This window comes from Nipponia nippon, unplaced genomic scaffold, assembly GCF_047370975.1.
Source record: "Nipponia nippon isolate SJK-2023a ecotype South Korea unplaced genomic scaffold, ASM4737097v1 scaffold_8, whole genome shotgun sequence".
Lineage (NCBI taxonomy): Eukaryota > Metazoa > Chordata > Aves > Pelecaniformes > Threskiornithidae > Nipponia > Nipponia nippon.
The window spans coordinates 25,990,564-26,016,571 of NW_028262402.1; the positions used below are offsets into that span (position 1 = coordinate 25,990,564).

A 26,008-nucleotide genomic window follows, 5' to 3' on the forward strand; every position below is an offset into this window, starting at 1 on the left:
CTGCATGCACTGCTTCTGCTTTGCCTGCATCCGACGGTGGGCCAGCACGAGAGATACCTGCCCGGTCTGCAGGCAGCCGCTGGAGCAGCTGCTGCACTCGGTGAGAGGGGACGACAACTACGAGGAGTATGTGGTTGGCTTGCCCGCCCGCCTGCGCCGGAGGATGGCCATGGAGAGGACCCGCAGCCGGTCCCCGCAGCAGCGCTACAACCTGCGCAGGCGGCCCACCAACGACCAGCCCTCAGCTGGCAGAAGGGAGCCTGCGGGGACCCACCGCGCACAGAGGCGGGGTGCAGCTCCGGGGCCCTCCGACGCCACCTCCCAGCAGGCTCCCGCACGCAGCGCTTCTCGGCAGCCAACCCCGCCGAGGCCATCTCGTGCGCGAAGACTGCCAAGTGCAGGCGAGCGCCCGGCTGGCCCTCCTGCTCCTCCGGACCCACGCAATGGCACGGGGTAGCTGCGGCCCCTCAGCATCTGCCTCTTCCACCTCCAATAAACACCTTGATGCTTTCCAGGGTGCGTGCGTTTCATGAGCAAAGCGCAACTCACCGCGGGGAATGCTTTCCAACACTGGTTCATCAGTGAGGGAAAGGCAAAGGGGAGAATTTCTCGGAGGGCACCATGATTTCATTGTAGCTGGCAAGTTCCTCCACCTTCCCTGACCACCTGCTGCAGGTAGCCTGTGCTAACTTGGTGTGTTAGAGCATGGAGGCTCTTCCCCCAGGGCCCCCGACAGCTTGCCAGAGTGTGCCCCTCTCAGGCCCATCTCGCCCATCCCGCCTTGAGCCCTGGGCAGGTGTGGAAGAGATCGGGGCATCTCCTCCAGCTCTCCGTCCCTCCCTCCTTCCCTCCCTGCAGCCCACCTCCAAGGGGACGCAGAGATAGGGGCACATCCCAGCCCGCTCCTGCATCTCTCTGCCCTGCCCCAGGGCTGCGGCTGCCCTTTTCCCACCTGCATCTACCTGGGAGACATCAAGAAGGCAACCTACATGGCCTACTGCGTGCAGTGCTTCTGCTTTGCCTGGGAGATCTGCGGCGGTGGGCCAGCAGGAGAGATGCCTGCTCAGTCTCCAGGCAGCCTTTCGAGCAGCTGCTGCACTCTGGCTGAGGGGACGACGACTACGAAGACTAGGCTGTTTTATAGGCTACAAGAGACATTCATAAGGATTAGGAATAGGCATTAGACAGAAGAACCTGTTATTCGTCACACTACCCCGTTTCTAGGATTGGCCTCATTTGTGAGGAGATGTGCATTAGAGACAAGGGAAACCAGGATCTGCCACCTCATCAAGGCCACTACATGCTATTGGGCAGCAACGAATGCTCCACCTGTTTGTGATTTGGGGAAAATCCTTGGAAGCAAAAGTTTACCTTCATCCACTGAAAGAACACCTACATGCAAGTCTGTAAGTAGAAATTCTATTCTAACACACGCAAGACGCATTGGAATTGCATCCTGGTGCTCCAAGGTTTAAGTGCTTGACAAAGCAACCCCAATGCTTTTAAATGGATGGAGTTTCTTTGCTTTGCTTTTGTTTCTATGCTTTTAATTCACTGCCAAACGGAAAATCATGTTAGAAAAACAACCAAGTCAGCAGCTTCCAGAATCAAGTCTCACTGCACAATTTCAGAAGGATGTCCCGTTAAGTACACTCAGTTGTTTCTTTTCACTGTACTGACAGTAATTGTAAAACCTACCATGAGGACTGAAGCTAGTGCAGAGCTTAAAAGAACCCACCACAACACACAATACAACACGACACAAGCCTTGTCACACAGATTTGTCCCAGGAGTTGGCGGAGACCTAACATTGCCACCAGGGAGCAAAACCCCATCGTGGAAGTCATGGCTGGACTTTTATCAGCAGGTGACAGAACTATCTAGCCCCGAGCAGGATCATGGTGGTAAGATTTACCACATCTTTAATTCTGAATTCCTGTTATAATACACTACGCAGTCTCCTCACGCCTCTTGGAGATAGACAAATGCAAAAAGAAGCCACATCGAGTTCTGAAACATTTGGACATTCCTTTCATGCTTTCAGCTCAGACAACTTTTATTCTAAGTCCCATTATTTGACCACATTTCATTCCATGGTCTTTCTTTTAATGCAGTGTATGCTGAAGCATTATTTTACTGGATCTCTATACAAGGAGAAAGAATCCGTCACAAGGGAGAGAGAGCCCTTAATTTTTTTACTGTCCTCAGAAGTGGACGGCTTCACAGCAAGGTCTCCATGTCATCCTCCTGTCTCACCACACTCTGCAGAGAGGTTACTCCTACAGCTGCTGGGGTTTGTACAGCTATTGTCTTGTCTGCTTTATTTCAGGAGATTACGCATATCCCCGTCATATAGCAGATCTAACAAAAATGGAATTAACCGGAGTAATCCGCAGGAACTACTTGCAATAACTTCCAAATAACTGCCGATTTGCAAGAAGCTTAAAAAAACTTGTTAAGATGCTTCAGTAGAGAGCTCGTCAAACGTTGGACTGTTTAAACTTTTCAAAGTTTGAAAGATGTGGCAGCACTAAGTACACGAATCGCATCTCTGCTTCTGCCCGTGTTTACACTTAGGCAAGATTACTTATGCTGAGTTTTGTGCAGACGGTAATTGCAAATCGATAATACATATGCCTACATTTACACCTGCTGCATTTTTAAAATATGGTCCAGTATTGCCACTCTTTTTCGTTCTCAGGGCATTCAGTTCTGTTCTGCCTCTGCCAGACCGAAATTTCTACAGAGGCATGAGACGAAGATGGTGTGCTCATGCTGCGCAGAACCTGGCCATCCCAGGGAGCTTCAGGACTTTGGCACCAGCTGATCATGGCCAACAGCTCACCGCACGGTGGCCTCACGGGTCAGCACCTTAGTTCATACAAGTCCCAGACAGCTAACGGGACGCCAAGGGACAACAGAGGACGAGGTGAAGGTTTCTAAAAGCCTAGAGAATTTTCGAAAGAGAATGTGTTACTCAGCAGCACGCTGAGCACTCTTCAGTGTGAAGAGGCTTTCAAATGTAACGCTGAAAACATGAGAGATGAATCACGGAGTGTATTGAAGGTGAAGAGTGAAGCTAACTAAGTAAGAGAGAATGGCAAATCTTCCATATTCAGTAGAATCTATAATTTCCTGTCTGACACTGCAAGAGACAGAGAAGGAATCCTCTGCCTCCCCTCTGCTCAGGAAATCACACTTTGGGAGAGTACGAGGAGAGTTGAGGCCCGTACCTTTACATCAGAGTAGGAGGGTCAACCTCTAGCAAATGCTCTTCTCCAGCAAATCAACTGTGCAGTCTTATGGTGTTTGGGGAACGCTACCCCCAAGGTAGTAGCAGGGCTTTTGATGGGTGCTCAATTAGTCTAAGGAAAAATACTTACGAGCTATACTTACTGATTTAAGTATCAGTTGTTTTAGCAGAGTAATCACCTTTCCTACCGTGGCAGCAGCTAAAGGCTGCAAATGACAGGGCATGGCTTATTGGATGCGGTCTTAGATTGCCTTAGCTGCTGAAGCCCTGAAATCTGTTTAAAGTATTGTTAAGAGAAAAAAGTTGTTAGCTGACACATATAAGCCCTAGCCTTGAAATTCATAGTAGCGATGACTTGAATGAGAGAAGCCAGAAATAAGGATTAGCGATAGAGACACAGCGAGAGCAAAGCAATCCTGATTCCTTGCTTGCTTATTTACTATTACTGGTGAAATAAAGACAGATATAGCTAATAATAGACTTGAACCACTAACTTTCCTACAAAAATATCTTTAGGGGACAATATCAAGTGCTGTTTACTGTCCATGTCCCAGGAACAGGGAGGAAAGGGTTGTGGCCCCCTTGAATAGTTGCCCATTGTACTGCACAGCTATGCCTGCAGGTGTACCTCCAGCCTTGCAAAGTTTGCTTTGGTTGGTTGTTGGCTTTTTATTTTTTTTTCCCCTCTTGCTTTTTAAAAGATTTGATTGAGGAAAACGACAGAGGGTAAGCTTTGGCAGCCATTGCAGTCAGTCTTACCAGCCCGGTCAAGACAAGGGGTGCATTCCCTCCCGCAGGACTCTGCGTGGCTGTTTCCTTTGGGTGGCCAGATGGTACCCCTCTGTATCACTCCTGTATCAGCCCTGCTCCCCGACATCTGGAAGGAGCTCTACATAATGGAAGTGACGGAATAGCTTAGTTGAGGAACGATTTCTAGGTCACTGGTGTGTTCAGCAAAGGAAATCCGCAATGGGTTCCCTCCTCCTGGCACTGCACCCCTGACCTGCCTCGCCGTGGCCAGCCTTGGGACGAGAGACGAGGGCAGGACGGGGCTAGCCGGCGTCCCGTGGCCGCCCTCGGGCGATGTGAAGCCGCGGCCGCGGAGGAGCCCCCGGCCTCTCCCGACGCGGCGGCGGGAGCGGGGCGCACCGGCGCCAAGCGCCGCGGCCGGGGGCACCCTCGCCCCACCGCCCCGCGGGCGCCCGGCCCCGGCCCCGGCGGGCGGAGGGGGCGCCGGAGGGCGGCGGGGCCGCGGCGCGGGGGAGCCGCGGGCGGCCCCCAAAACCACCGTGTCCTTCCGGAGCGGCGGCGGCGGCCGCCACTTCCCCGGCGCGGCTCGGGCTCGGGCACGGGCGGCGGCGCCCTCCGGGGTGAGGCGCTCGGAAGCCGCGGAGGAAGCCGGCTGAGCGGCGAGCGCCGAGCGGGGGCCGCCGCCGCCACCGTCGCCGCCGCCGTGTGGAGGAGGCTGAGCGGTGGGAGGGGCGGGGAGGGAGCCGCCGCCGCGGCGACAAGGTGCCAGCGGAGCGGAGCGGAGCGAAGGGGCCGCCGGTAGCGCTCCGCCGTCCTCGCCGCCGCCCTCCCGCCCGCAGAAGTTGGAGTCGGGAGCAGCGCGGGCGGCCGGGCCGCCGCGGCGGGGCAGGGAGCCGCGCCGGGAGTCGCCGCGCCGGGAGTCGCCGCGGGCGGGGCCGCCGCGGGCCGGGGGTCGCCTCCAGCGGCAGCGCGGTCGCGGAGAGCCTGGCTGAGCGTGGCGCTGGGGCTGGGGCTGGGCTTCCCCGCCGCCCCCTGGCTCCTCGCCCCCAAAGCGGCCGAGCTGAGCGAGAAGAAGCGGCGCGGCGCCAGGCTCTGCTCCTCCTAGGGGCGCTCGGCGGGGCCGGGGGCGGCCGGGGGCGCGGCGGCGCCGGGCGGGCAGCAGGCGCCGGCGGAGGCAGCGGCAGCGGCGGTGCTGGGCGGCCCGAGTTTGAGGAGCAGCCGCTGGGAGCTGCCTCCGGCGGCGGCGGAGGAGGGCACGGTCTCCGGCCCCGCCGGCGGCGGGGAAGGGGAGCCGGAGGAGGAGGAGGAAGGCGGCGAGAAGCGGAGCGGCCGGCCCGGCGGCAGCCGCAACGGGAGCGGGGAGTGGGGGGGCGCGCCGGGCTGCGCCAAGCCCCGCAACTTCCTCTCCGTGGGGGTGAGGACGGCGCAGAAGTCCCTGGGCAGCCGGGCGGTGGCGGCGCAGCGGCCGTGGGCGCCCTCGGGGCCGGGCCGCGTGGAGCTCTTCTCCAGCCAGGGCTCCGCCGCGCCCCCCGGGCTGCCCCCGCTGCCCGGCGTCGCCCTGCCCGGCGTGGACGCCTCCTCCCCGCCGCAGAAGAAGTCCTTCCTGATGATCAAGTACATGCACGCCCGCTACCTGGACAAGTACGAGTGGTTCATGCGGGCGGACGACGACGTCTCCATTCAAGGGGAGCGGGGCGCGCCCCTCCGCCGGCGGGAGGGAGGGCGGAGGGGCGGGCGGGCGGGGAGCGGCGGCCCGGGGTCCCGCGGGGGGCGGGAGAGGCGGTTGCCGCTTCGAGCCCCCGGGCGCGGGGCGCCGTGGCGGCGCTGAGGTGGCGGTGGCAGCCCCGAGGTGCCCCCGCGGGGCCGGGCCGCCCCTGGGGAGGCCGGGCCGCGTCGGGGGGCTGAGGCGGCGGCTTGGAGGGCGGCGGGCGCGGTGAGCGGGCCCTGCGTGGGCGTGGGGTGCCGGGGCTGCGGCCCCCGCGCTTGGCGGCGGCGCGGCCGTCCGGGCGAGGCTCTGCCCCGGGCCGGCGGAGAGGGCCCGGCCCGGCGCGGCCCGGCGGGCGGCGGGGCTGGGCGTGGGCAGGGGAGCGGCGGGGCGGCGGCGGTCCCGCGGCCGGCCGCGCAGCCGAGGGGCGGCCGTGCCGCCTCGTCCCGCCGCCCCCGCGCAGGCGGCGGGCGGCAGCGGCAGCGGCGGGGAGCGCTGCCGGCTGCGTCCTGCTCCGGCCGGGCGGCCCCCGCCGCGGCTGCGGCTCAGCCCGAGGGCTTGGGCTCGGCGCTCGTGGGCAGCGGCGTTTTGGGCGCTGGCAGAAGCTCTCCGCTGGCTCGCTGACGCTTCGGCGGAGCAAACGCAGCCGCCGAAGGCTGCTTGTAAAGCTGCCGTTCTCCTCTGCAGCGTCTCTGGAAAGCGCTGGCCCCGTTTCCCTGCGAGCTCTGGAGCCCCGCGAGGCAAGGATGTTCTGCAGCCCGCGTGCTGTTGCGCTGCGCGCGTTGCTGCCGTTCCTCGCGCGGCGTCGTGCTCCTGGGGAAGAGCGAGCAGCTGGAGTTGGAAGCGCAGGCCCGGGCGGGGAGCGTGGTTGCTGGCGCTGTGGCGAGCGCTGCTGGAAGTTCACTGGAGGGGACGGTGTGCTTCCCTGGCTGTCACTGGGTTTTGTTGGAGTCGCCTCCCGGGCTGCTGCTCGTCAGCTGTCGTTCGTCTGCGACATGCTGGCACGCGTGCGGGTGCGTGCGTACGTCTAGACGGTGGGTGGCAGACGTCGGAGTTGTCGGTGGTTTCTCTGGGCTCATTTTGGAGTTGCAATGAAGCTGTCTTTAAGGGGTTCCAAGGTTGCGAGTTAGACCTGCCCAGAAGCCTTTAATTTCAAGTGAATATGACACGGCAGTTTCTTCAAAGAAGCGGGGCGGGGGGTTGAAGGAAAAGGGGGTAGGCATTGCGGCCCTGGAAATGCTCTGGAAGGGGCCGGAGTTTTCCCTTGTTGCCACAATTCCTCTGTAATCAAAGCTCTTGATCAGGGTTAGTTTCAGTTTGCTCTGGTCTCTTCCAAACTTCATCCTCTTGAAAGAGTACGGGGCGTTTTTCCTCCCCTGCCCTGCCCTCCCCTTCCTCCCCAGCCTGGAACTAGGTTGGCAAAGCGTCCTGCTTCCGAGCGAGTTTTAAACGGGCAAAGGAGGGCTTTCCCTCAGTATTGGTTGAGCAGAAGAAGGTTCACTGGTAGAATTAAGTTCTGGTCGTATTGTGGCTTTTGGCTGAATGCAAAGGTCATTGTAATGTTGATGAATAATGAAACGCAGAGGAGTCTGTGCAAGGTCGACTCGTGCAAGGGTATTTTCAGTTCGGTATAGGGGACTGCATTGGCAGTGATTTCCCGTGAGAGTCTCAGGTGCCCGTGAGGTTTTTAAGCACGCTTGCGGTACGGGCAGAGAGATGGCTGGCAGAGAAATGACAGTAATCTTTTCTCTTTTTCAGGTGAAAAACGGGAGGAGTTTCTTCGCTCACTGAAGAGCAGTAAAGCCCTGTATTTGGGAGAGACGGGTCTGGGTACTGTTGAAGAACTTGGAAAACTGGGGCTGGAGCCTGGAGAGAATTTCTGCCTGGGAGGGCCGGGAATGGTCTCCAGCCGGGAGGTTCTGCGGCGGATGGTGCCACATATAGGTGAATGCCTTGGAGAAATGTACGCCACTGATGAGGACGTGGGGGTGGGCAGGCGTGTCCGAAGGTTTGGAGGAACTGAGTGTGTTTGGTGGTATGAGGTAAGTGAGGGTGTAAATTGCTGTTTGTGCTGTTTGTTTACAGAGTTGTACATCTTGCAACCTAAGTGGCTGTATCCGCAATCTCTCTCCGCCACAATTGTGTTTTAATGCGTGCATCCGAACGTAAACCGCAGAGTGTAAGGAAAAAAGAGAGGGAAGCATCCACGGCAGGTTGCTGCAAGCATCTTTATTTCTGCTCACGTCTTTCCGTTTGGAGTGGTGCCAGTTCCTGCAGCCGTGTTGTCAGTATTGCTGTGCTGTAAGTTGCTAAAGCGTTACCGTGAGGGTTTCTACATCCAGTCCTTGAGAGGGTGCTGCTGTATTTGAGGTATGCTGTTCAGGTTGGGTCTTTTTAAGAGCTTGTTTTGGGGTAAGCATGCGGCATATCTGTTTGTTCTGCATTGCAGGTTCTTAAAATATGTTGTGGTGTTGGAAGAAGAATTGCCTGTATTTTCTTATTGACTCGTCTGTGTTTGAATGGAGTTCATTCCTGGCAAAAGGAAAACCAGGGAAACAGGGGCTGTTTTTTTTTATTTCTTGTGCAGAAATGCTATTTGTTGTTACCCCGCCTCTGCCTACGATACCCTTTTAACAGTGTTTCTCGACGTGTAAGAGAGTGTTAAAATGCATGGAGGACGCACACAGCGTGACCCATCTCCCTACGGTGAAGTCGTCGTAGGAGCAAATGACTTCATTCCATAGTAGCATTTTCTGGAGTAATAAAGCTGCGTTGCAGTAGCCAGAAAGTTTGTTTGCAGTGCCGTAACTGAAGTTCAGGCCTATTTCCCTGGAAATAGCGTGGTTAGTGGCAAGACTGTCTTTGTAGATCAAAACAGACTAAGCGTGCGCCTGGCAGAAAGGGCAAAGGGCGATGGCTAATACGAGGAATGTGATTTTAGTTATGTTGACCGGTTCTTTACTATTAATATGTGCTTGCCCTTGTGGCAGTCCCTCGTTAAGCAGGAAAAAAATCATGTAAATGGGCCACTGAAAGAGGGTATGCACTATTAATGACAAAAAGACAGGGAAGGGAATTAATTTGGTGGGTAAGTCTTTCTCTGAATGGCCGTGGGGCAAGGTGGCCATTTTAAGAATGGGTTTGGTAGGCTACAGTGCCTGTGAACAGGTGAACGAAAGTAAATGTTGAATAGTTGATGCTAACGAGGTGGAAATCTTCGAGGTGGCAATCTTATCCTTTCCTTCCGAATGGAGAGGTGCTTTCGGAGACTGTTTCAGTAAATGTTGTAAATGCCGATGGAAAAGAATCCACCCGCTGCACTGGTAGAGCAGGGAAGGCCTTTCTTGCGCAGCTGGGTATCAGTGTCGGAGTAGCGGTCCTTAATGAGACTTGCAAGCAGCGCGCTAGGTTGGCAGCTTAATCTTTTGCTCGGAGGTGTTTGGGCTGTGTGTGTACCAGGTCATTTTCCGATCCGTAGGGGCATGTGATGGCTGCTGATCTGGATCAGACAGCAGAATTGCGGTTCTGCCTTGCCAGTTGTGCCTTGGAAGGGGTTTTGGTTCTGTGTTTGTGGTTTGTCTTCTTGGGAAGAAAACTGCCAATAGATGACATTATCACTATGGTTCTAATTCATTTGGCTGTTGAACGTCAGGGAATTTGGGCTCCAGGCACTGAGCGCAAGTGGGCTCGAGCAGACGCCTAGGTTTACTTTCTTCCGTTTTGGAGACTGAGTTCTATGACTGCCCCGAAGGTCAGCTTTGCATGGTAGGATTGGGGCCGGGAAACGGCAACTTTTTGGAGAACAGGTGTGTTTTGATGGGATCTGGAATAGAGTGAGAGCAGTGTTGCCTGCCAGGTGCTCTTGAAGGCCCTCGGTCTATATGATAAAGAATGGGAAAAGAAGAAACGGTGTTAGGATTGCAATAGCAGCTGCTCATTTCTGAGCAGTATTTCCGTCTGTTAGAAGAATCTTTGACTCTGTTGCTGGTACAGGTGATGCTCCGGAAGAGGCAGGTGATTGAGACAGAGCTGCCTAGGATTCCATGGCAGCGTTAAATCCGTGTGGAAGGGAAGGAGTGAAATGGGGCGTCCGGAGAGAGAGAAGTTGCCTTCGTGCTTTGGCGCGGTTTGTGTTGTGTAGCTGGTTGTTTCAAACAGACTGGTACTGCACCTGTAAGAGAGTGGCGTGTTGCGGGTTGGTAAAGGAGTCGTTGAGAAGGGTGACTTTTTTCCTAGGGCGCTGAAACTCTTGCTGTGTGCTTTTTCATTCCTGCCTTAGGTGAGCACCGCTGTTTGTGTGCTAGAAGGGGAATCAGACAGACATGCGCCAAACGGAGATTGGGGCCAGTGCTTTCTGCGTAGCCAGCTGCACTTGTGTCCTGAAGTCCTCTTGTCGTATGTACGTATTAAGCCGAGTCCTGTTGAGCTGCAAGATTTTTATGGACTTGGCGGCTTTTGGGAAGATGCATGATTTGTGTTTAGGATGTGTTGCTGAAGACTAAGAGAAGCTGGAAACAGTTCCATTACCATTCATAGACGCAGCAAAGCTCTAGAAGAGTTGAATCACTGTTGCATCTTTTTTTTTCATGAGTTTTCTTTTCTAAGAGCTGGAACGGAAAGTCTCTTTTTGGTGAGGATGAAAGCAATCCAAGTGTTCAAGAGAAGACCTGAAAGGCTTGATCTTTGCTGGGTGGCTCAGGTGGCGTGGGTAAGGCTGGCTGCCTGTCAGGGCTTATTCTGCTGCCGTTCAGAGTTAGCTAGTAAGCTGGGCTAGCTTATATGCGTGATATGCTTGCTGGCAAGGAGAGGGTTACAATGTGGATTCTTTTTCAGAGGTGTAGAAGCCTGTAATGAGCCACTCTGATTCTTGGGGCTTTCTAGAGTTTACTTCTCGTTGTGCCAGATGTGGAGCCAGGGCTAGAGGCTGGGTCTCCCAGGTACCAAATGACTTACGGCTGAGGGGATGAGTCTCCCTCTGTCTCTGCTGATGGAGCTCCTCCACTTTAAATAAAGAATTAGTCATGGGATTGCTGAGAGAGTGAATGTAATAGCAGGGTTTTTAGGGCCCGTGGGCGGAATGGAGGAGACAAACCCCTGCCCTCAGGCTGCAATGTGGCAGTTGCTCTAAGCGGACATAAATAGGGGCTTTCCGTGAAGGGTGGTTGCTCCTTTTGCTTGCTGTCCTGTTGTGCAGGACCTGTGCAGCCCTGGGGTGAGGTGGAGCAGGGGCGGGATCCCCTTGCAACCTGAACCTGACCACAAGTTGTTTTCTTCAGCTGAGTGGGTCCCCAGGGCAGAGCTTTGCTGAGCAGGAGCATCAGAAGGTCAGGTTCAGCCAGGAATGAAGGGGCAGGAGAGTGTCAAACTGCCCTTCTTGGCAGCAGCTTGCGTTTGAATTGGCTGGAAGCCCCAGTTGGACCGCAGCCTAAAGCTCGTCCAATTCCTTGCAACGTGGGGAAGCGTCTGCTAGAAGCCGCTGTGTTTTGGATGGCTCATGTTCCTTCTACAGAAGATGCCTGCTTGTTCTGATGTATTTGCCAACTCTGTGTTTTGTTTGGTTTGCTTTTTTCTAGTCAAGTAGCTTAGCCACAAGCATACAGCCTCTGGAGCATCAAAAGGTGTGTGGTTTTCTCTTGTAGGTGATTTCCCATCAGTTTCCCCAAGTTAATTGAGCTAGTGGGAGAAACACCTTCGTCTGCTCCAAAATCAGAAAGTTGTGACGATTTTGTTTCTTGAGTTCCCAAATGACTTTGTATTTGGACACTAATTTCGGCTCTCTGTAAAAATACCTAGCGTGCCAAAATCAAACTTTCACCCAAACAAGGTATATCATTCAGTCTGAAACGTACTGTCCTTGATTAGTCATTTGTAAACCAACCCAGAGCTTCCATTGAGCCCAAAGTCATTTGGCAGGCACAGCTCTCGTGCCAAATGTTATGGTAATTCTTACTGGCCTGCACAAGTTACATTTTTGTGTTTTAAATGTGCTGCAGCCACTGGGTGGGCCAAGGCTGGGAAGCTTCTCACCCGCCTTATTGTTGTGAATAGGCAGCACCAGCTTTAGGACTACAATAGGAGAAAACATGACTGTTGCTAAGAAATGGGATGGGAAATCCAAAACCAGAGCATTGTCTCAGTAGGTGCCTGCACCCCTTGACAGGCTCGGTGAAGGTGCCTGTTGGCTATAATTTGCAAAAGAAACGGTAGCCAGAAGTCAAGCCAGACTTAGAAAAAGTAGACATAGTAAAAAATTCTTCTTGAGACTTTTTTCTTACTAAGAAGTGGAAAAAGAATATTGCCACTGGCCACTCAGCAGTCAGTACTAGTCAATGTGGAGAGAAGTATATAGATAAAATGATAAAGCATGAACGGAATGTCAATTTTTATTTTAACCTCTTGCATGTTTTCAGGTAGAGGCCAGCAGTGAAATTGAGAAGTATCAAATTTAAAAGCAGTAAGAGGACTTCTCAGTGCAGTGTGTGTGTAAGCTCGGAAACACAAGCCTGTGAGAGACCACAGTCAAGCACTTAGGAGAAAAAGATAAGTTTTATGGATGAATAACATCTACAGTTACATGAAGGATTATTTAAAAAAGCGTTACTCTAAAGTCTTATCATTTATAGCGTAAATTGGCTTTGATTGCCTGAGGCAATGAAGATCCTTCCTTTGTTTGCATGTGTTTCAGGTATGTTTTGGGGCTTCTGGACCTTCTTCTGAACTGTCTGGTATGTCCAGCATATCTAACTGAAAGACAGGATACTGAAGGACATGAAGCATGGTCCGTTGATGACAGTTTTTATGAGCCCAAGATCCTAATTCTCGTTTGGAGAAAGCGTGACAGAAGAGTTGGACTATTTGAAGAATTCTCTGCTGTTACAGTCACACGGCTGGGACAGTTTGAAATAGAAGTCACAAGAGAAACTGCAAGCTCTGTGTACTTTTTTTCTCGTTTTGAGGATGAAGCTAGCGTTAGGTAGACGAGAGACGAGAATTATAACTGACCTTTAAAAGTACATTGTAAGACTTGCTTAGTAAGAATGATATTCTGATTTGCATTGCCTACAGTTTTCACCTGTCAGTTTTAATATCTTTTTTGGAGGAAATCTCTGATCAGCATTGAGGAAATTGAAGTAGAGAGCAGGGAAGGGATTGGTTGGATGTCAGATAGTAAGTCAGTGCTGGAGCCAGAAATGAAAGACCTGTTCTTCTGACTTTTGTATTTTTTCAGTGGTATTATTCTCTGGACTCTACTGCCTCCCGTCTCAGAGCTGCTTTAGCTGCTAATAAATCCTACCAGTGTGGTTTGCTGACTGTGGGAATGTTTTGCTAATCCAGGCTCCCTCTGCACATCATCAGGTTTATGGTATAGCTAACCCCATGTGTGGCTCCACGGGGTTTTGTTAATTCAGAGTCTCATTCTGTTTTGCAAACACCGAACAAGCTCCCTTGTCACAACTTCCAAAGAGCTTTGAGCAGCAGACGTGCTTTATTGAGAGAAATAATTTGCTTTAGACACATGAACACCAACTGCTCGGTATTTTTCAAATAAAAATGGAAAGTTTTGGTTACCTAACACATTCTGTTGCAGACCTCCTAAAACTTACCACACCTCTTTTTTTGTCTGGCATGATAATAGAAGAGCAAGGGTGCTTTGAAAAGGCTTTCCTGTGCTTTCACGTGCCCGTTGTGTCTAGTAACTGAAAGAGTTAGCAAGGAAGTACTGAGTATTCTGCAGAGCTAATTTTTAATGCCTAACTACAAAGAGCATGATATGTGTGTAACAGAGACTGTTATTCAACAGTCAAAGAGCCGTCCTAGCCTTTTCATGAAAAAGGTACTTTTCCAGACTTATTTTTGCATTTCTTACATAAAGTGGAAGGCAAAATCGGCTTCTCCCCCCAGCTTTCTCTGCTGCCCAAATAGGCTGTCTCTTCTCCCAAGTACCAAGGAACAGGACAAGAGGAAATGGCCTCAGGTTGCACCAGGGCAGGTGTACGTTGGATATTAGGAAAAATTTCTACACTGAATGGGTTGTCAAGCATTGGAACAGGCTGCCCAGGGAAGTGGTTAAGTCCCCGTCCCGCATTGGTATTTAAAAGACGCGTAGATGTGGTGCTTAGGGACATGGTTTAGTGGTGTACTTGGCAGTGTTAGGTTAACGGTTGGACTCGATGATCTTGAAGGTGTTTTCCAACCTAAACAATTCCATGATTCTATGATATGAATACGCTACCAATGTGTTCATTTCACTTTACTGCAGTCTTATTTCAGCCTGTGAGTTTTTGTTTAGTTTCCCTTTAAATTGGCTTATTCTGAGGAATTAATGTCCTGTTTAAAATGTGGTGCCGTACAGTAAAAGGAAGGCAGAAAGAAAAAGTTTGCATAGTGTATTCAGAAGAGATCCCCAGGGAGGTTATGTATAAGGAGAATGTGAGAATTAAGACAGGAATTGTTTTGAGGACTCTCTTGATCAAACGATCTGATTCACAGTTATAAATCAGCACTACGACTTTAGAGACAGACATATCAGGAAGTACTTCTCTCTGAGGAAAAAACATACCACGGCACATCAACATTCTCCTTGCCTTTTAAGTTACAGAGTGCGAGTGCACAGAGATAAGCCCCGATTTTGGTGGCTACCGAGATGATATTACCAGCTGCCAACTGCATAGGTTGTCTGGCCTGAATGAGGTAACGGAAAGTAGGGCAGGAAAAGGCCCATGGCGTCCGCAGTTGCTCTATGACGATACTTAAGTTCTTTTATTGCCCCTATTGCAAACAAGGTAATGAAAGCTTCAAAGTGTGTTTTTTTTTTTTTAAAAAAAAAAAAGGATACAAGACTGAGGCAGAATATACCTTGACTTCAAAATTATGCATCATGCTGCTTTTCCAGTGCATAGGTCAATCTGCGTCACAGTGGTTTTTTAGAAAAACATGTAAATATTAAAAAAAAAAAAAAGTTCTGTATTCTCCATCTCAGAATTGCCGTTTTCACATGTGCGTGTGACAGAAAGTAGATCTCGGATTCTCCTGCTGTTCAGCAGATAGGCAATGATGCTCCATGTTCATAGTGTACATCAGCTGTTTGTTTGTGTTGATCTGCAGTGTCTGAAATCTCTTTGCTCTGGGTGATCTATAATTGAAACAACACTGCGAGGCATTTTCAGTGTAAGAAAGTGCCTCATTCTATAAAAGTAGGCAGTAGCGTAAACAGCACTTTGATTTGCTAACTATTGCTTCATTTCCAGTCATTGCAACCCTCTGGAACGCTCCCCAAAGCTCGGACAAGAGTTTCTTAAGCGTTGCTATTACCTCCCAACGCACACAACAAGTACAGTTCCTTTCCTGACTTTGCTTTTTACTTCTTTTCTGACGATGATGATGATTTGAAGCAAAAATGCGTCCTCAAGAAAGTCAGAGGTAGAAGACTGCAAATGACCCCTGCACAGCAACTACCATTACCGGGTCACCCAAAAAGGGTGCAGTGTTTGGCAGTCCAAAACTGTTGAAATGTAAAGGGACAGAGGTTGGGTCATTAAGCTGCTACTGCTGTCCTTAAACTTGTAGTGAAATTCAGCTCTGGAAAAATGAGTTCTTGCAAGTGCACGGTGAGAGAGGAAATTCTTCTTAGTTTTCTCTTCACGGTGGTGTTTTTTTCATCACTGTAATTTCAATACTGCCAACGCTCCTGATATTTCTTGCAAAGTTTTACGGTGTTTACTGTTTTTCTTTTGACATCAACAGCAGACATCAAGGGAGTTCATGAGAATCTCACATGTCCTTACTACTAATTACTTCCTAGTAGGATTGTAGATGCAGAAGGAAGCACGGGACCGTGAAAAGAGCATACTTTAGACTCAAAGGTGTCTTTTTAAAGAAACCCATAGTCTCCTGTATTTATCACATTGACTCTAAGACATGTATTTTTATCTTGTGTGTTTTAAAAATCCCGCTTTTTTTTTAAGTCATCGCATGCTGTTTGTTTTGGTTTTGATTTTTCTTCTCTAAGTTCAAGGTGTTTGACTCTGCGAAGAGGTACTGCTTGTAATAATACATGTGAGAATAATCTGCATGAATTTACCTGTTCCTGTCAGCTTGTTCTTTCGAGCTTCAGTGGTCAGGCCACATATGTTCCGTTCACTCGTACAGGTCTGTTACGTAGGATTACACAGACCAAAACTGAATTTTAATTCTCTGATTATCTAGTGCACATCCCTGACACTAACTTTGGTCAGTTATTTTGACATTTTATTTTTCTGGTGAATGAGAAAGCTAGACAGTCTTGAGACAAAGCTTTAAAAGAAAGGAAGATTCACTGTGTTCTGAAGTAGACCATTGCCACAGTTACTTACTTTCGGAATGGACAGTTGTGTCTTATTTCTAATTTTTGCTACTTCAGCTTTCAACCGTGGATCTCTTTATACCCTTTGCTGCTAAAGAGCTGTCAGAAAGCTCCTCCCTATGTAAATACTTGCAGGCTTGTGATCACGTCACAACTCATCTTTCTCTTAGATTAATTTAGAGAGGTTTTTAAGCCTGCTTCCCAGACATGTAATCATTCTCTTAGCTCTTTCCAGACCTTTTCCTATTTTTCAGATTGTTTTTTGAAGCATAAGTGCCAAAATTAGGCACAGTAGTGTGTGAACGGTTGTAGTGGTGCCACGTCTGCTATTTTCCTGCGTCTTTACCCAAGGATGCTATTCACTCCTGGTGTTTTCAAGTGCTCGCCTCTTTTTGTTGTTGTTGTCATGCTGTTGCCATATGTGATAAAGTTTGGGGGTCCAGTTTTGGCTACCTTAAAATAGAAGTTACTCAGATGAGTCATCTTTAAAAATGGATTTGTCTTCATTCCTATTTGTATTCTGCCAGATCTCATTTAATTTTCAAACTTCACCAGTAGTGCTCTCTTATTTTCTTCCAGATTGTTGTTTAATGCTAATGCTGAGTCTAGCTTCTGTTGGACTCCACTGGAAAACACCTTCCTTGGCTTCCTAACATTTCGGTCTGTTTTGAGATCTTAGCTACACATTCGATTCGGTTATTGGTTCACTTATCACACTTCTGAGCTGTTATTTTTTAGTTTGTCTGAAACATGAGCTTTAGAAGAAGGCCTATTTATATTATCCTTTTTCATCTCAGTTCAACTTTACGGAGCCTACGTGATTTCTTAACTATTTAAAGTATTTAAATATAGCGTTTCCTGATTTACTAAAATACACTGTCCAGTGCTTACTGGTGCATTTGAGGTTTACCCTCAAAACACTAAACAGTTGCTGAAGTAGCATCTACGATAGTAACATTGTCTATTTGTTGAAATTCCCAACTGAACAGTAAATGTGTAATTTATGTTGTGGTTCATTAACCCCCAAACTGATTTTCATTTAATTTTTTTTTAGTTAGTATGTATGTGCCTGGTTTATATGTGGGTTTAACCGTTTCAGGATGTCCTGTTACATGAAGAGACAAGAACATCTGCACTGTTGTCATTATTCACTTAGCACAATGCAAGCGTAGGCATTTGCAATGTGATGAGAACGTTATTTGCCATGGAGGCCATTAATTGCAACTATTCTTTATGAAAGCCTTATGATTTGAGAAAACTTGTTGCTTGGGCAATACGCCTCAAATGCATCTTGGAAAGTTGTAAGTCCTAGAATCAATGACAACAGCAGGAGTTAGACTGCAGTTTCAAGCCTACGCTACTTTTTTCAAAACTATGGACATGAGAGAAGTTAAGAAATTGAAAATAGGGTGAAAGCCAGAATGAAGATTTGGTAGACTGGTAAAATCCATTAGTTGTCCTCTTCTGTTTCTTCTTTTCTCCAATGTAGCGTATGGAAGGAAATGATAAACTGGCTTCACAAGAAATAGGTCTTTGGACTAGAATGCCTAAAAGAAGTGTTAAATTTATCTAAAAGGACAAATAGGTGGAAGCTATTCATGAAACATAAGTCTGGATTCTTCTTCAGTCTTCCTCTGCTGTTCTTGATGTCTTCTGTTGTACGTCCCATCTCCACATCAGGATTTATTTTAACAAAGAGAATGTAATGAGATACTTTATATTTAGAAATCTAGAAATCGGATAGTTAGTCTTTGTTTGCTGTGAAGGCCCTCCATAGTGCTATATGTGGTCAATTAAAAACGCACTAAGTAAATATAATTTTCTGAAACAGTGGATTAGCGGTTACCCATTCCTGCTTAGAATTCCTTTCTGGGGTTAGCCAACTCATTCAAGCTCGGCAATCAGTCCTAAATCTCATGAAAGCTCCTCTTCTCTGACTTGAATAAGGGCTTGTTTGTCCTTCCACGTGCATGCAAAGTAACCATTTAGAGTCATGGAAATTGTGTGCTGGATACTGGTTAGAAGGGGACTTTAGTCTGCTTTAACCAGTTTCTTGCTTTCAGTGTTAGACTCAGCTGCTAACTTGCACTACAAAAGCTTCTATATGCATTAATGGTGATGCTAATACCTTTGCCCTATTGTCCTAAGAGAAGGGAGGAAAAGAAGAAAGGCAAATAATCTCAGTGGCTTTCCTGAGGGCTTTGTAGTGTGCTCTATTGCTCTACTTTATACCTCCTCTTATTTGGAAGAGTCCGTATCCTCTCTTTTGTTTTGTGTACTTTCAGTATGCCAATTCCATATAGATATATATAAAGTGTAGAGGGGGGTGTGTGTGTGTGTATATATGTGTGTATGTTATATACACACAGAGGAACGTAGTTATAATACGATGGAGTATTCAAGTTACTGTGTGGGAATTAGAGAACAATTTCTGTGAGAGTCCTTGGTAGGTCTAGCTAGAGCTGTAAATCTTTACTAATGAGCCTAGTCTCAAAGGTATGTAATGCATTCATATTCTTGGAAATTAAAGGAGCTATTACATTCTTTCAATGTACATCAGGAACGAAGAATGGTTTATTGTACTTCCCTTTTGCCAAATCATAGCAGTACCGTTTTCCCCAAGTCCCATAATGAAACTCTGGATGCATAGCATAACCATAGTCAGAGTCAGCCAAGAAGGAAAACCAAAATGAAAACAGCTCAGTAAGTGTATGAGAACGCTATTACAGAAGCAGCAACCTCTTGGATATGAGCAGTTTTAAAATGTCAGGTGGTATTCTTGTACATTTGAAGGCATGCTCTCTTTTTTTTTTTTTTCTTGTTTTTACATCAGTTGATATTTATGGTAGTTGTATGAGTGTGCGCGGAAGACAATCTATGTCCTTAGATTGCCTTTACACATGTTCTCTTGCTTCACCACAAGTCGTGTTGCTTAACAAGACAATAAGTCCCTTGTGTCACATAGCACAAAACAAAGAATTGTGTTACAACCCAGTGCATTAATGCAATTTGTTGCAGGTTTGAAAAAGGAAAAAAACTCCCTTCTGTATCTGATTATAGTTTCTCGTTCACCACCTTTGGTTCAATTTCCAGGGCCCTTCTAAGTGGATTCCCGGAGTTTCTGTAGCCGTTTATTTGCAAGATTTGTTTCTAGCACTGTTGTTTTGCTTGTCTACTCGGTAATTATCTGGCAATGGTGCCTGGAGAATCAAAAGCTATGTAACCCCATGTCTCTGGCTGTGTGGCCTTTGACAAGTGTCCGAAGTTTGCCAGCCTCTTGAGATTGTTTTTAGGTCTAAATCACTCTGTGGGAATAGTCTGTGGGAAACAAACAACCAAAGAGCTCTTGGAGTAGTTCCATTTGTAAAAATGATAAGCATCACTAGTCTACTCTCTCATCTCAAGCATCAACCAATTCCTGCATTTTGTTCCTGGAAAACGAGTGTTTCTATATGTGTGTATCTTCATCCATATCAATCTGTGCGTATATCTATGTAGCTTCATAGACAGACCATAAAAATGAAATCTGTCTGGCCTCTGTCTGTTCCTCTGTAAAAACAGAGACCATTACTCTGTGGTACAGCTAAAGAACAGAAACTTCTTTATTTGTGTACATGTTGGATTGGAGTTCAGGTAACTAGGTTGTATTTTGCTTAGATGCTATACGTGGGGGGGGGGGGGGGGGGGTTGTTGTTTGTTTAAAAAAAGTTTCCGTAAGAATATAATGGAACATATAGAGTAATGCAGTGTTTATGAACTATGTAACTTGTGAAGTGAACTAATGTGCAAGGCATCTTCTGACGTCTTCAATTAAAGTGAGTGCTGGCTGCACCAAGTTTTTCTATCACGAGTTGTTAATTTAGTTCACACCCTTTTGGGAAGACAGTTCTTCAGTGTAAAGGTCTGCTGGAAAAGGTAGCAAAAGGTTGCAGTTGTTCTGTTCAGCTGTAATTCGGGGTGAAAACACTCAATGAGTGATGTCACGGCATGTTTTTACCCTAGAATTTCTTTTGGCAAATAGAAGTCTTTTAACAGTTCTCTATGTAAATACAACTATTCAGAACCTAAGTTGTTTCAGTAAGATTAGGATGATAGTAATGAACTATTAACTATTGTCATGTTTGTGCTCCCTCTTAGGTAGCGGAGAAGTAGAATATTTTTTTCCTGTTTAATAGCTGTGGCAAAGATTTGAGGAGAATTCTCATGTAAACTGCATTACCTCACTACTTGCTAGTCCCTTTTCTTTTCCTGCTGCATCATCCCAAGTCTATGTGAGCGTGCCTATGGGATGGATATCAATACAGAATCCTTCTAAATGAAGAATGGAACGTTTCTCACAGCAGTTACTGGTTAAGAATTCAGAGTGTTCTTCCACTAGTCGGTACCTTGGTCTTAGGTGAATTTTGTATGAGTATTTGGTGCCCAGAGGCATTTCTTTTTGTCTTGTAAGTGGAAAAATGTTTCCTTCCAGCTGAAAGAGGAAGCGATGTGACAAGAGGTCTTCCGCATCTTATGCTGATGTCAGCTGAAGATCCAATCTGGAGTACTTCCAGCATATCTAAATCTGGATAGGGTGCTGTCTGGATTTCACAGATGAAGTGAATGTATTCAAGGATTTTCCTTGAAAAACCTTTCCTCTTTGGTTGAACCTTGGAGGTAATAGAATGACTATTTATCTCTGAATTTGTCCATGGCATTGTGAATGAGCTAAGATTGAACTGACTCAGGTATCAGTCATTCCCATTTCTGTGACGAAGAATCTTGAACATGAGGCAGTGCATTAATCCTAAGTGCACAGGAAGTAAAGAGTTTGCAGTCTTAATATAGTGATAAGCAAAATGAAGTAGAGATCTTGGCCGTCTAATTTGGCATTTTGTGGAATGGCTGTTGTGGACTTTTTTGTTTACAGTTTTCTTCAGGAACGGAAATATGTGCAGTTCTTTCCATATAGCTACAATTGTGCAGCAAAAGCTAAGGTTATTAATTTCTTGTTGTTCCATCAGTTATTATATGAATTTAATCATTTGTTTTCCAGATGAATGTAGTGCCTTTCCATAAAGTCAGTGTATCGTTTCTTCCATGCACATTTACAGTACTGTAAGTCCGTGCTCACTCTTAAGAAGACAATGTCTTTCTGAAGCTCTTGTCCACCATCATCCGTGAGCTGGTCTAAGGAAGAGTGTTCGGAAAGCTAGGGAGGACTCGGTGCGTTTCTCTTGAAGAGAATTTTTAAATTGTCTTACTGGCATGGATGTATTACGTCCATATTTTTAGGATTGCAGGTGTATATGCCAAATTGTTGAAAGTACATGTAGGTAGATGGTGGTTTCATTTTGGCATCTTGTCTTTTGCCTTTGCCTTCACTAGGAAAACCCAAATGGTGATTTGTAGTCTTAGATAGGATCATGAGTAAAGGTTCGCTGAAAGGTAAGCAAGAGCAGTTTGATCTTACTGTACATCTTCATGCAACATGTTTGTAGGCAAAAGGAGACAGCACATTCCAGGGATGTTTAACCTGCTATAGAATTAGCCAAAGAAAGTAGATGAGAAAAGCTAATGTAGTATCAACTGTACAATTCCCAGCTGTCCAGAGCTTGCCCCTGGCTTAAAAGCCGCCAAAAGAATACACCACAATACAGACTTTTGTCTACCTTAAAGAGTGGAATAAGGCAATTCTCTGTGAAATGTTAACATAACCGTACATGTGCATGAGGCAGTCAAGGTGATCTTTGTAGCGCATTACACAATCCGGAAATGAAAGTCATGAGAAAGGAATATTTCCAGGACAGACGTCCTTATTGGAAAGGATTGTCATGTTGGGTCACAGTTCTTCCCAGTGATGGATACTAAACAGACACAAATACTGGATTTTTTGTTTCTTCATTGGATGCCAAGACTCACAGTTTTCAGGCTGGATGTGAGTACCCACTTAAGCCAGATGCAGTGAGTGCCAGTATTAGACAAAGTTTTCATGTATTTAGGCGGCAAATAATACATTTCTCTGTGCTTCCGGTCTTGTTCTAGTCAAAGTACAGAGGTTACACACTCTTCAATTAGTATTTTTTCATTGTCTCTTAAAATAACAGTGATTTATATGAAGATTTAATGGTTTAAAGGTAACGTTAACCAAGAACTCTGTCAACCAGAAAAAAATGTTTACTCAAAATCAAAAACGTGTCAAAACTCCCTAGAAATCTATCATTTCATTCTTGATTTTGAAACAAAATACACGATGCCAGTCTTTCAAATATTCCTGCAGAAAAGCGTTTAAGGTGGACAAATTCAAGAATTTTTTTCCATCATGATAGAAAACACGTTGTGGAATGTTTGTCAGATTTTAACATTCTTAATCAGGAAAAAATTCTGGCTATCTTGGTGATGAAACACAAAATGTGTTAACACTTCATATCTGATAGTTTTGAAAAGTAAGCAGAAATAGAAGACTTAGTTCTGGAATTTTATGCAATTTCCCAAACTGTGTGGAAGTTTAGAAAGTAGAATGTCTTTATGTTATGCTTTTCAGGGTTATCTTAAGTATTATGCTATGGCTAGAAGTGTTTGGAACGCTCTGCTGTAGCCAGGGGAGTTGTGGGGATAGTTTCTTACTTCACAATGTAGATCCAGAGTAACTCTAAGGAATGCCTTTCTTGACTAACCTCGTGTTTCTGTAAAGCAATAAGCTAGACTCTCATGTGGTGTCAGTCAGCCCAGGTCAACTGACTTCAGCTAAGGCGTTCTGATGTCAGCATTGTCAATTGCCACAGCCCCTGTCAAATTCCTTCTGGGTGGAGAGCCACCAGGCAATTGTTTTAGGCTCAAAATGGACCAGACCCACGTGTTCTTGAGCTTCCTCTGGTTGGTTGGTTGGTTGGTTGCAGCACTCTTTTATTTCTATTTTTTTCCCCTGCTGTTCTGCTCACGTGCATGCCCCCTGTCTCCTATTCCTGCGCAGAAGTGAGATCCTGTTGCTGTGCCACTGATTCTTGCAGGTCTTCTGTAGCTTAAAGAGAGGTTTCAGACCTTGCTTTACTGTACGATACACACTTGGATTAAAACAGAGAGCTTGTTTGGGGGTGGAAGAATATGAAGATGCTTATATACAAATTAAATTTACTTTAGCTAATGAAAAAATTGGTTTAGACCGGTAATTGTCCAAGATTCATTTCCCCCAGAAGATAACTGTTTTTCGGGATCATGGCATTTCTGTCCTCCAAACAGGTTTTGTTAGCTTAGTCAGAGGGACCTGTCTTTTAAATTTGTGGTGGAGTGTTGTTCTTTTTCTCGTGCTGTAGACAGGTAAAATTGTGAGTGTAGATGTCTCAACAAATTTCCGAAAAGTCTAAGAAATGATTCCATTGTCAATTTCCAGAAAATTAAGTCTGTACTAAAAGAATTAAGATGAAATGTAAACTGGGGTCTGGTACCTGCTGTATTGTTCTTGTGCATGCATCTTGTGGTATTGTCATATTTAAGTACCTGAAAGGAGCAATGATTCATAGGGCAACTTGTTAGTGGATTATTGCCCAAACCTTAGTAGCAGCAGATGGAAACCAACAGGTATTTTCTCACTCCCTTCAAGGATTCGGCTAACAAATAAACACAGAAGGACTATTTCTTGGAGCAAGCGTATGCACATATGGATTTCCCTTCCTTTGTCTACCTTTTTACTGCAGCAATTAAGCTTTTAAATCTCTGAGACATACTTCTTTTGGATTCCATTTGTTGTTTGCTTCTAGCTAATGTCTTCTGTGGAAGCACTATAATAGGAAGTTCTTGGTGTGAAACGTTACAGGCACAGGCAGATTGTAAAATGATGCTTGTCTTGTGTTGGCATCCAGGGGGAGCCCCATTCATCTGCAGGAACTGAGGGCATGACTGTTTCTAAGGGAGGCCGTGTCCTTTGTGGGCCTGCCCTGCTTGGAGGCTGCTCACTGCCTTGTGCCTTGGTTTAGCATCCCTCTGCCTCCGCTTCCAGTCTTTCCTTTTGCCAGCAAAAGGACTGAGCAAATCTTAGCACAAACATGCAGTTGGGTTTAGTGGAGATTGCGATTGTTTACTTCACTAGCTGTAAAATTTGGTTCGTAGCTTCCATGCAGCTCACTAGTTGCATCAAAGCTGTAGGTTTAGATTGATGGGAAGGTTCTAGGAGGGTGCTTGAGAGCTTGCTGATGCCCTGGAAGTGTTTAGGGATGCATAGTGCTGTTCTTGCAGCAGTATCACCTCAAAATGGTTTTCAAAAGGCATAGGAACGAGCGTAATTGCTACAGCTGGAAATAGTGGCAGGCTGAATGACCCGCACAACATCAATGAATTAGCAAGTGAGAGAATCAGGAAGGGAACGCAGCATGTTCTTCTTCTCCGTTCAGCCTATTGCATTGTCTGCATTTCTAGTGCCTATGACATGGCTTTTAAGAAAATCTAAAATGTTGGTATGCTGCCATATCACTGTAGGTTGTAAAGATCCAAGTAAATTTATCCTTAAAGAACATGTAGAACTTGAAAATAATTTGCAGACCCAAAATCTGCTATTCTACTATTTGAAAGCTGTTGCTTTAGTAATACTATCCTATAGTGAATATTAATTGCAGTTCCCGCTGGTAGTTGTCTTTTTTCTAAGTCTTTATTGAAGATATACCATTCCAGATACCAGACACTAAGCACCTGAATCCTTGTATTATCCCTTGTCTTATGCTCTCTGATTCTTCAGGTAATGTCTTCTCTCATCCCTTGTCAAAAGTCCGCAGGTGTAAAACACGGGCTTTGTAAAATGTTGTGACCACAGTTACTGTTTTGAAAGATTTATGGTAGCTAGTAAAGTGTCCTAGTAACACTGACTGCAACAAAACGGAAAACAAAAAAGTAGTATTTCCAGATTCAGTTACCGTGAGCCTTTTACTGCACTCAGTTTAAAAAATATGCCTCTGTCAAAGGAAGATCAGGAATTTTCTCAGCATGTATAAATTGAGTTCCATTTGACCTACGATGTCAAAATTGTGAGTCATTTCGAAGATAGCTTTTGCCTTAAATAGAGTGACCTCAGTTGATTGTTTCAATACTGTCTTCTTACTGCAGCAGGGTGAGGCTTCTTTTTTTTTAAAGACGTCGCCGGCTGACACACCTATATTGTTCTGCACAAACATGTTTCCTTTAAAGCTGATACCCTTTGCTTGTACTCTTAGTCCTGGTTGAAATTCCCAAGTAATGGGATCTTTCAGGAATAGTAAATGGAGCTTTTCTGATGCTTTATGAAAGACAGGGTTTCTGGCATTTCATTGATCTCAGAGGAGTGTAAGTGCAATGTTCTCGTTGTGGTCTCCTGGAGAGAAGGTAATTAAATGCTGTTTTCAAAGAATATTTTGTATCTTAGGATATCACAAAAGAGCAGGGTTTCCTTAAGAAAAAAAAGAAAGAAAGTTATTTTTAACACCTGATACTGTGCCTTTGGATCCTGCACTTTGAGATACCGTTTTCAGTTAAAACATCAGCTCTAAGAACAGTGTTTCCCAAAAAACATGCTTCCATCTAAACCGTTTACTAGAAAGCATTTTCCAAGAAAATGTTGACATTGCAATCTCTAAACAGAACTCCCTTAAAAACTCTTGTCAGATTGTTTTAGGGGGATGGTACAAATACCGTACATGATAAATTTCTAACTCTGGTAACAGCTAGTGTTGCAGAGAGAAAAACAATAGTGGAAAATTGAGGCGCCATCAGGTCTTCATTCTGTTGCAAAGGATCTAAATAGCGTGGATACAAATAATGACCGGTAAGGAATCAGAAAAACATCTACACAATAAAGATCACAAAAGAGAATGAAGTGACAGAACACATCTTCCATCCAACTTAGCAAAATGCCAAAGATAGATTTATTTACTTTTCTTTTACAATGTGAAAGCCATAGATCTTTAATACAAAGGACTTGGCCTTTTCCTCCAAAACTTGTCCCCAGGGACAAAGG

General features: G+C 46.6%; 1 protein-coding gene and 1 long non-coding RNA gene across 2 annotated transcripts in view; both read left to right on the forward strand.

Annotated features, from left to right (window-relative positions):
• The first annotated feature begins 4 nt into the window (after positions 1-4).
• Positions 5-5,831, forward strand: LOC148050528 (chondroitin sulfate synthase 3-like). The gene is made up of 2 exons (XM_087742300.1): positions 5-244; positions 5,163-5,831. Exons 1-2 carry the CDS (start codon positions 5-7, stop codon positions 5,829-5,831), a joined length of 909 nt encoding a protein of 302 aa, XP_087598426.1.
• Positions 5,832-5,838: 7 nt separating this feature from the next.
• LOC148050529 (uncharacterized) overlaps positions 5,839-26,008 on the forward strand; it is a 32,772-nt gene continuing 12,602 nt past the window's right edge. Inside the window, exons 1-2 of the long non-coding RNA XR_015701070.1 lie at positions 5,839-5,936; positions 7,467-7,750. This is a non-coding gene — a long non-coding RNA (uncharacterized LOC148050529). The remainder of the gene's footprint in view (positions 5,937-7,466; positions 7,751-26,008) is intronic.

Excerpts from the sequence above, each read along its gene's own strand:
- LOC148050528 (XM_087742300.1), top strand. The coding sequence starts at position 5 with ATGCACTGCTTCTGCTTTGCCTGCATCCGACGGTGGGCCAGCACGAGA. Across the intron at positions 245-5,162 it reads CCACCAACGACCAGCCCTCA|CAGGCGCCGGCGGAGGCAGC; the intron begins GCTGGCAGAAGG and ends CCGGGCGGGCAG.